This window comes from Odocoileus virginianus, chromosome 6, assembly GCF_023699985.2.
Source record: "Odocoileus virginianus isolate 20LAN1187 ecotype Illinois chromosome 6, Ovbor_1.2, whole genome shotgun sequence".
NCBI classification, from domain to species: Eukaryota; Metazoa; Chordata; class Mammalia; order Artiodactyla; family Cervidae; genus Odocoileus; species Odocoileus virginianus.
In genome coordinates this window covers 59,523,215-59,533,788 of record NC_069679.1, presented here as the reverse complement: position 1 = coordinate 59,533,788, position 10,574 = coordinate 59,523,215, and the positions used below count along the sequence as shown (strand labels likewise).

General features: G+C 39.7%; 1 protein-coding gene across 4 annotated transcripts in view; it reads left to right on the top strand.

Annotated features, from left to right (window-relative positions):
- Positions 1-243: 243 nt before the first annotated feature.
- CCDC175 (coiled-coil domain containing 175) overlaps positions 244-10,574 on the top strand; it is a 72,174-nt gene continuing 61,843 nt past the window's right edge. Inside the window, exons 1-4 of one of the 4 annotated variants that reach the window (XM_070469420.1) lie at positions 244-481; positions 2,413-2,498; positions 4,291-4,402; positions 8,674-8,809. In XM_070469420.1, the coding sequence (XP_070325521.1) occupies positions 304-481; positions 2,413-2,498; positions 4,291-4,402; positions 8,674-8,809 (512 nt within the window). In that variant the 5' untranslated portion in view covers positions 244-303. Of the gene's footprint in view, positions 482-2,412; positions 2,784-4,290; positions 4,403-8,673; positions 8,810-10,574 lie in introns of those variants that run through there. The other 3 variants (XR_011488328.1, XR_011488330.1, XR_011488329.1) reach the window with 3 other exon arrangements.

Below are 10,574 nucleotides of genomic sequence, written 5' to 3'. Positions count from 1 at the left end.
TTTAGGGAACTGTACAAAAAGCTCCTCCCTTTAGTACCTAGCACAGAAATGCGCTCAAACATGATCAGGATTCCCCCCTGTCGGTGAGAAGGGCACAAGTGTTCAGCTACAAGGGCTGAACTAGAGAAACGGAAATGACGGCTAAAGAGGGTCTCATAGCTACAGGATCCCTTAATTGTTGTGGATAAAGCTAGAGAAACTGGCTAGGTACCCATCCCGGGTGAGAGCCACGAGCTGGCGCACTGCCTCAGCGTCCTCGTTGCCCGTGGCAACCGGCAGTTCTAGCCTCTGGCCTGGTCGAAAATGCGCAAGAACTATAAGATGGCTCTGAGCGCCTGGTCCCCGGAGCTGGGGTTAGGCAGCGAGAAGGCGCTGCCGGTGGCCGCTGTGTCCACTGGCCCCTCCCTGGAATTATGCACCTTCCCCTCCACGCTGGGCTCCTCGGTCGCGGCCGACGCTCTTGAGCAGCTCCTTGTTGTGGGTGAGCGGCCCGTGGGCTCTCGGAGGGACATCTTCTGGAAAGTGGTGCTTAAGCAGCATGAAGCGGAAACCCTTGAGGGAACTTTCTCCAGCTCCTTGTGGGAGAGATGGGTGACCCAAGGCACAACTCACACTAGCAGCTGGTGACATATCCCAGACAAATCCTGAACTCCCAGGCTATTGCCATTTCCTTGTAATTAGAATGCCCAACTGCATTTAGGCTATGTATTTAATTTCAGTTTGTCTCTTTCTTGCTTTTTCTTGGCAAGTTAACTTTCTCCAACACTTAGTCATGGCAAACTGGAGAGTTTAACAGGTAAATCAGAAAGGGAGTGTTCAAGAAGCTCCCCTTGCCTTAGGCAAGGAAGTGTGCATTAGGCACAAATCCTTTTTCTGCTAACAATTTCTGGACTGTAAGAAAATCTGTCACACGAGAAAGCTTCATTATGCTTTCTTACCCTAAGTGTGAGTTATAAAATATGCAGCTGTCCAGTCCATTTGCAAGTGGGAACATGCTTGTACTCATTCATTCCATGGAAGAATTGAAAGGATATAATGAAGGACAGGAAGTCTGGCATGCTGCAGTCCATGGGGTCACAAAGATTCAGACATGACTTAGCAACTGAACAACAGCAACAGCAAGCCAAGCATGCCTGTCCCTCTGTAACACACACTCGCTTGGAACCTCAGAAACTGATTTTCACTCAGTTTGAGAACTTATTCCATTAAGAGAATCCAAGCTCCCTGGAACGGAGGGCAGAAAATAGCATTTCTTCTGGGAGGTGAGGATGGCCACTTAGGGCATGGACTCTGGAGTCACACCCCTTGTGTCTGAATCCAGACTCAATCAGTGATAGGCTCTGCCACCTAAAGCACGTTACATAACCTCAAAAGTCTTAGATCTCTCACTTGCGAAATGGGAAGCATCATGGAGTTATAAGAATCAATTTGTATTATACAAACATGTGAAAAATTAAGCTTATCAAACTCATGCCGCACACGAGGATGCAGGCTTGGAATCTGTTTAGACAGAATCTGTATAATGCAATGGTGACAGAGTAAGTGGAGTTTCCTCTGTTGTCTCTCCTCTTCCTTTTTTCTTTTCCTTCTTCTCTGTCTGCATGTGTCTTGTCTTCCTTCCTTTTACATTTTCCAAATCTCTCTTCTCATGTGTTTTCATCTTACAGTATGTGAGAGAAAGGTGATGTCTTTCATATGGCTGTGAATGAAAGGGGTTAAAAACTGTTATCTAACTCACACCTACCGGTTTCACAAATATTTACTCTCACCCCATGATCAAAGTACTGGCACAGAAGTGAAAATGACATGATGGATTTTTAAAGAATTAAGTGGTTTTTGTAAAATATAACATTTAGGATATATATGTATGTATATATGTATATATATATATACACATGAGGAGAGCATGGCAACCCACTCCAGTATTCTTGCCTGGAGAATCCCCATGGATGGAGGAGCCTGGCAGGCTACAGTCCATGGGGTCACAAAGAGTCAGACATGACTGAAGTGACTCAGTAGCAGCAGCAGCAAATATATACATACAAATATATATATGAAGACGTTCTTAAGCCCACATTATGGGCATGTTATATTTATCCCTTTCATAAAATATTTATTGAATTATTGAATTTTTTGTCCTATACTATGCAGATTCCTTCTTTCTACCATGAATTATACAAAGGTGGAAACTTAAGACGAGGTTGGCCTCAAGAAACATGAAGCATATGCCTAAATTTGTACACTGTAAAATAAGAATAAGTGCAAAAGAGATTCATATTATTTACTATAAAAATTAAGAGTTAGAAGATGTAGTTTTCAACTGATTAAGCATTTGAGCTAGACCTCTAAGGATTAAATAGGATTTGGATAGATAAGTAAGAGATCTTAATTTTCTGATTTTTTTTTTTTTAGAACAATCACTGCAAAGTGACTATTTTAAATGCAATGAAGAAGCTAAGAACTTTCTTAAGGACGTTGCTATCGCTGTTAAGAAATTGGTATTGTATTACCTATAAGAGCTACTTTTTTAATCTTCCACTTATTTCTTCATCAAACTTTAATTTAGCACCAACTCTGTTCAACGTACTTCAGTAGATGAATAAGGAAAATATTTGCCCTGAATGAAAATTTCTCTCAGTTTACTAACATTTGCACCAGTGTGGATCAGCCGTGGATTGCTGCCCAGTTTCCCAGGCAGAGCACTGAGTTAAGGACCTGGGCTATGCAGGAGGGCAAGACTGCTCAAGAGAAGAGACCCTGGTGATAACAGAGCTCAGTTAAGAGTGAGTCACGTGCCATCAATATGTGAACATTGCTTAAAACCAGCAAACAACCTCTGGGATAAACTGCATGCATAGTGCCAATTTTCCCAAGTCTCTATAAGCAGTTCCTCACAAAACTGGTCAAAGATTATTCGGGGCTTACTTCATTAACATAGACAGTGCTTTTCAATGAAAGCAAACAGGTTCTCTTTCAGTTAGGCTAAGTTGGCCCCATCAAAGTAATATTTAAAGACTTTCTTTTTGAAGTGTCACAACCATGTCTCTCTATTTGGCCCTGGCCCTGAATAATATTTCAGAAAGGTGACATCCCATTTGATTTAAAAATATTGAGTAAGAATCTCCTACATATCAAATATCTAAAAATGTGGAAGTATGGCTGTAAAATAAATGAGTTGAGTCTACAGATTGCTGAAAAAAGTTAATCTCATTACTTTGTATTTTTATGAAATTATATGTAGTTGTACATGTATACTGCAGAATTAGATTTTATAATCCCAGTAAATTAAGTACATATTTTGTAAACACTGAGAGTTGGTGTGTGTGTGGTACTGCATTGTGATCCTGTGGAAACCTTTTCCTCGTTTTGTTCTTTTATTAAAAAGTTATGTCTTTCTCCAGGATTTGAAAGGTTCAAAGTATTTGTTTTGGCTTATTAAAATATCTAGCATGTCTCCATATACCATATGAGCTGTGAAATCCCTTAAATAGAGATAAATCCTCTCATTTTTTACCATAACATTTTCACTATTATAAAAGCATTGTGTGTTTACTCTGGAAAAGTTAGGGAAAAATAGACAAGCAAAAGCAAGAAAGCATAAAAAACATCATGATCCCACCCTAAAATAATCATAATTAACTCTTTGATGGATGTCTTTCCTACGAAAGTAGGATAGAGATGATGCCTGTACTAAATTTTATTTTTTACCAGAAAAATGATCATACTAAATATACACTTAGGCAACCTGCTTTTTGTTATTCATAAAATATAATGGCAATTTTTCAGATCATAAAGAACTATACCCACTACCACCATTTATTTGAAACAGTTTATCTGTTTTTTCCACTATCAGATTTTCAGTTTTTTTGTTTTCCTTTTTTTAAAATAGTCCCACATACCCACCTGACTATTTGTTTGGATTTTTAGGTAGATATAAGAAAACTATCATTCTTTTTATACCTAAGCATGCTTTTACAGTCATTTTCCAGTTTATTAAGAAGATTTTTCTCAGTGTCACTCTTTTTTAGGAGTCTTTCCTAAAAAAGAACACACACATAGCAAAAAATAATTTATGAGTAGAAGAAATTAAAAGATAAATGAAGAAAGATACCTTAAAATCTGATTGGAAAACAATTATTTCCCACTTTCTATTCCAAATAAAAATGACAGCAAAAGATGTTTACTGAAAAGCAAATTTTGATGTCTGAAAACATTTGTGGGCATTGTTTAGGAAATCAGTCTCATTATTTTAATGTCTTAACTTTTTAAATATGTAATTTACATTTTCAGGAAGAAATGAGAAAGTCCACAATAGAGCTTCTGGAAATTGAAAGCATGGAACTCAGCAGATTATATTTTCTATTGGAAACTCTTCCCACTAGGGTTAGCAGAGAATTGGAAGGTACTTTGAGTTTATTAACTGTAGAAATTTAGTTTATCTTATAAGACAATAATCTAGTACTTGTAACAAGATGAGTTGAATAGTTATTCCATATCAAAAAATAGCCAGAAAGAGTATACAAGACACATACAGTGAGATCCATAATGTTTCCCTTTTCAGTGGAATAACATATATGACTTGAATTTATATAATTATTATAAATAGACTAAAGACAATATTTGTCCTTTTGAGACTGGCTTATTTCACTTGGCATGTCTTTAAGGGTAATTCATGTTGTAGAATATGCCAGAATTTATTTTAAGGATGAACAATATTTCATTGTATGTATATACCATGGTTTGTTTATCCATTCATCCATCAATGGACCCTGCATTATTTCCATTTTTTAACTATTGTAAATAATGTAGTTACAAAATAATAATAACAATTATAATAGTAAATGACAGTGCTATTACAAATGGTGTTTATATCTATTGTATCAGGTGTGCAAATATCTATTCAAGTCTCTCCTTCCAACTCTTTTGGGTAGAAATGCAGAAGGGAATTGCTGGATTGTATGGTGATACAGTAATTTTGTGTTTAATTTTTCAAGAAGCTGTCATATTGTTTTCCACAGTGACTGCACTGTTTTACCTTCATTTGCACAATGCAAAAGCATTCCAATTTTTCTACATTCTTGCCAGCATTTGCTGTTTTTGTTTTGTTTTAAATAACAGCCACCCTACTGGATAAGAATTGCTATCTCTTGTGGTTTTGATTTGCACTTCCCTAATGATTAGTGATGTTGAGCATCTTTTCATGTGCTTATTGGCCATTGGTATATCTTCTTTGGAGAAATGTCATTTCCTGTTCATTTCCTTTGCCCATTTCTTAATTAGGTTATTTGCTGCATTGTTGTTGAGCTGTGGGAATTCTTTATACATTCAGGATGTTAACCCCTTTTCAGATGTATAATTTGCAAAGATTTTGTCCCATTCCATGGGCTACTTTATCACTCTTGATGATAATGACTTTTGATACACAAAGGTTTTTAATTTTGACATAGTCCAGTTTATCTGTATTTTCACTTGTTACCTGTGCTTTTGGTGTCATATCCAAGAACTCATGGCTCAATCCAATGTTATGAAGATTTCACCTATGTTTTCTTCTAAGTGTTTTATAGTTTTAGCTCTTACTTATATTTAGGCCTTCAATCCATAGTGAGTTACATGTTGTATTTATTGTAAGATCAGACTCCAACTTTATTTTTCCAGCTGCTAGGAGTGTTGGCTGAAGCTCATAGCTCAGTTCCTCTGCAGAAATTGTCCTTGACAAAAGAGGAAGGCTTCACTCCAGGTTACAGCCCACCCCTAGTGCTGTCCATTCAGTGACTGGTCACCAGGGGAGCACAAAGGTCTGCCTCCCTCGATCACTGTAGAATAACTCTGAAGTGTCACTACAGCTTTAAAACTCATTATCATTTAAACCCTCCACCCTTCTGCAACTCTTATCTCCTCAGAGGAGATGTTCCCCAGCTCTACACAAATTTAAAAATTTGTTTCCTAGGGAGCCCAACCTAAAACAGTGGTCTAAGTAAACTGAAAAAAAAAAAAAATAATAAGATTTTAAAGTAGCTGTTCCAGTTATTCATTTATTGCCTTGCAGCTCCAAATCTACCTTCATTGTCTGCTCTGTCATAAGGGAGTTGGGTCCTGTAAGTCTCCCCCTTTGCCAACAGGCCCAATGTTAAGCTTTGTTAGTACAGGGCACTGGAGGGACACTGGAGGAAAAGGGGGTTCTCTTCGTGTTCCACTGTGCTCAGCTTGGCCAGCTCTTGCAGTGCAGGTAACTTCTCCCAGCAGCTGCAGCAGCCCTGGTGCCCGGAAGCTCCCACCCATATGCCTCGGGCAGCTTCCTGGTGGATTGCTACCAGTGCGGCCCCTCCCTGTGAAGCTTCTCTGGCAGTTTGCAGTGAGTTCTGAAGTATAACAATTCCCTGTGGACAGGTCTCCCCAGTGCCCCCAGAAGCCATATTTCTAGTAAGTTCTGCCAACCCAGCATTTCATGAAGTTCTTTGCCGTCCAGTGATCCACAGCCTTTTTCAGCAGGGTCTGGATCTCGGGACTGGAGGTGCTGCTTCCTAGAAGGCACGCTATCTCGGCCTTCAGGATAGTGCTGCTCCTTGTGCTGGGTATTGCTGAATTCTTTAGTCTTCTTTGTGCGTGCTGTGCTAAATTGCTTCAGTCGTGTCTGACTCTTTCTGACCCCATGGACTGTAGCCCGCTCAGCTCCCCTGTCCATGGGGTTCTCCAGGCAAGAATACTGGAGTGGGTTGCCATGCCCTCCTCCAGGAGGCCTTCCTGATCCAGGGATTAAACCCACGCTCCGCACTGACAGATGGGTTCTTTACCACTAGCGCCACCTTACTTTCTTACTATTCATTTTCTCATTACTCTAATTCTCTGAAGTGAAGTGGAGTGAAAGTCACTCAGTTGTGTCCTACTCTTTGCGACCCCATGGACTGCAGTCTATGAAATTCTCCAGGCCAGAATACTGGAGTGGGTAGCCTTTCCCTTCTCCAGGGCATCTTCCCAGCCCAGGGATCAAACCCAGGTCTCCTGCATTGCAGGCAGATTCTTTACCAACTGAGCTAATTCTCTGATACAGTTAATAATTCCTGATGTTAAAATTTCCCTATTCAATATGAGATTTCTATCTCCCAATTTGACTCTGAATGATATAGTCAGTTATTAAACAATATGCTCAGTTAGTTGGCAGGAAAAATCAAACTCCTACATGCAGATGAAAAATAAAACTTAAAAGAATCTGTGCTCAAGACAGAATTAAGAATGTTTTTATTTTCTTTTGTTGATTTTTTTTTTACTGTCCAGTTACTTTTATAAGCAAGACATATTTTAGAAGAGAAAAGAAATACCGTGCTATTTTGTAATGTCTTTGATACACATGAAATACTTAACCAAATAAATTTAATTGGCCTTGTATTATAAAGCTTTTCAACTCAAAGGATGGTCCTTGGATCAGTAGCATCAACCTCACCTGGGAGCTTGTTGCAAAATGCAGAATCTGTAGGCCCTCCTCAGACCTACTATATCAAATTCTATATTTCAACAATACCCCCAGGTGATGTATATGCATATTTAAGACATAAAGTTTGAGAAACCCTGCTACAATGTGCAACTTAACTTATAACCTATGAAAAAAATAATCTAGTTCTCTCAGGGGAGCTACCAGTTTCTAGGGAATTTGTTGCATAGAAATGGATAGCCCAATACTCATTTTTAAACAACAGTGTTCAAATATTCATGAATTTTTCACCATCTATCTCTCAAGCACTGAGGCGATCCTTTGAAGTCTTCTGTGATTTAAGCCTTCTGTGATTATACAGATGTTATTTATTGATGGATAATTTAGTTTTTTAACACACTGGCTTCCTCAGAAAGCAGAGCCAGAAGCAGTGGCTTTTGCACTATTATTTATTTAATTTTTTTAATTTCAATATTTATTTATTTGGCTGCTCCAAGTCTTAGTTGTGGCACTCAGGATCTTCAATCTTCATTGCAGCATTGAGGATCTTTTTTACTTTCTGCATGTGGGATCTAGTTCCCTGACCATGATGAAACCCAGGCCCCCTGCATTGGGAGCATGGAGTCATAGCCACTAGACCACCAGGGAAGTCCTTGCACTATTATTTTATTAGGACATACAGTCCAGGTGGATGAGAGTAGGATAAGAAACCAAAGCAGGAAGAAGGGAGAGCTAATATGGAGGCAATATCATGCTGACTACTGGTGACAGCAACTAGCTTAAGTATGAGAATATGCCCCCAGGACACAGTGGTACCCCTTCTCAGGAACATCCAGGCAGTCCACTGGTGCATGCTTGCCACATCTCCCAAACTTTGCGTTACACATACATGTGGGAGTGTGAGTATCTGAAGATGTCCCATAGTAGAGGTGACAGGGAAGTCCTAAATAGCTGAGAAGTGGATAGGACAGGCAGGAACCAGGAGCTGGTCAGACTGCACCAGTTTAAAGTTGTGCAGAGCTCATAGAAAGCTGGTCACTAACCATAGCCGCAGCTGAAATTAGGGATATAATTGATAGGTGAGATTGAGAGGGTCCAAAGGGGTGAGGGAGAGGTGTCTGATCCAGAACATACTTAGAAGAATATTTCAAAGAAAGACATAATTTGTTTATGACTTGAAAGGTCAGTATCTACAACTGTGCAGTTTCTCAAATAACTGAGTAACATTTCTTCTACTTACATTTAAGAATGTGTCAGGGATGCTCGCAGAGTGAATCTTGTTGAGATAAGTGAACTACACACAAAAATTACAAGGACAAATGATGAAATGGAGTTTCTGAAGAAGAAAATACTCCATCTGCAAACAGATAACACAGCTCTAGGGTAGGTATTTTTGTTTGTGTGTGTGTGTGTGTTTGAAGGAGTCAGGGTCTGGGGATAAAGTGGGAAATTTTTCCTAAGAGATTTGTCCTCTGGTCTGATCTTCCCTGTAGCTCAGTCGATAAAGAATCTGCCTGCAAGGCAGGAGACCCAGATTCAATTCCTGGGTCAGGAAGATCTTCTGAAGAAGGAAATGGCAGCCCACTCCAGTATTCTTGCCTTGGAAAATCCCAATGGACAGAGGAGCCTGGCAGGCTAGAGTCCATGGGGTCACACAGAATTGGACACAAATTATCGACTGAACCACCTCTGAACTGGTGCAGGGAAAGTTAAGAGGTGGAGATAGCTTGTAGAAGATAACTGGGCTGATGAGGGTTGTTTGATAGCTGCAGAGAGCTGAGAAGAGAGCAGAAAATCTACCACCATAGCCAGAAGACTGTAGGATTTCAGAGGGAATTCAGCTTCCCACAGCAACTACACACAACTTACTGTGTGTAGGTCACACACTGCCTCACACCCCACCTCCAAAGGTAGAAACACAGTGACTTTCATTTCATTTTTAGTAAAATTAAGTTTACAAACCTCAACCACCAAAGCAAGAAATCTTGCTGGGTATTGTGTTGCAAGTATAATATCAAACCAGGTATACTGTAGCTAGATTAGTTCTTTAAAGACATTCAGGTATAGTCTACTGGAGGGCTGAGGATGGGATTGGTCCTAGATATTTATTACCTGCAATTAAATGGAAGCTGATACCTGTTAGTTTCATTTGTTTATTCTTTAGCTGTGTTATTAGCGCTCCCCTCTCTTGTGGGCCTCATTTTTCCATCTGTAAAATGGAGATTACAAATCTTGACTTACCCAGTCCCTGGAGGAAGAAATATTCTGAAAGAAAAAACAGTAAAATCCTGAAGAATATCTCAGCTCTATGAGTAAATTTGCAAGAGTGATGTATAAATGTCAGACTTCCAGTTTGTGAGAGTGAGAAATACTCAAAGTACCCTCATTATAGTGAAAAAAATCTTTTTTGGGAAGGCAAATTCAGAAGGTTGCTTTGGTGCAAAAGATATCAAAGCATCAGGAATTAGGTGGGATCTCAAGGCCCAGGGACAGTTTCCTCGGAACACCTATTTTGGAAGATGCTCCATGAAAAAGAAAGGTCATGATCACATAAGTCTCCTTCTTGGAGATTCACAATGCATATTTATGCATGGTGCATGCTAGCCACAATCATCAGAGACCACAGACTATCAATTTCTAAACTACTGACAAGGAAACTAACGTCCAGGCTGGAATACTCATATCAATTGGCCAGCACCATCACACCCCTATGGACCAAACTTGAGTGTACATTAGCATCACCTGGAATGCTTATTAAAACACAAGTTACTGGGACCTCCACCGCGGATTTCTGATGCAGTAGGTCTAGGGAATGGGGGCAAGAATTTCCATTTTTAACAAGTTCCTAGATGCTGCTGCTGGTCCTGACCACACTTTGAGAATCACTGCCCTAGAGAAATCTTCATGGAAAGTCAAATTACAAGTGAACATAATGTGGGTTGCCTGATGAGCCAGCATCACCAAGCTACAGTCAATTATTGCATCCTTTTTTTGAAGAAAGATGTACATCAAGATGTGCACACTCTCTGACAGGCTGGTCCTCCCCTGGACAGTCCTCAAAAACTGGGCACATGCAAGCTCTTCAGGGGTGGGAGAAGGGGATTTCCTCAGGTCTGGAGAATTTGGGAGACCAACCCAGCTCAATATA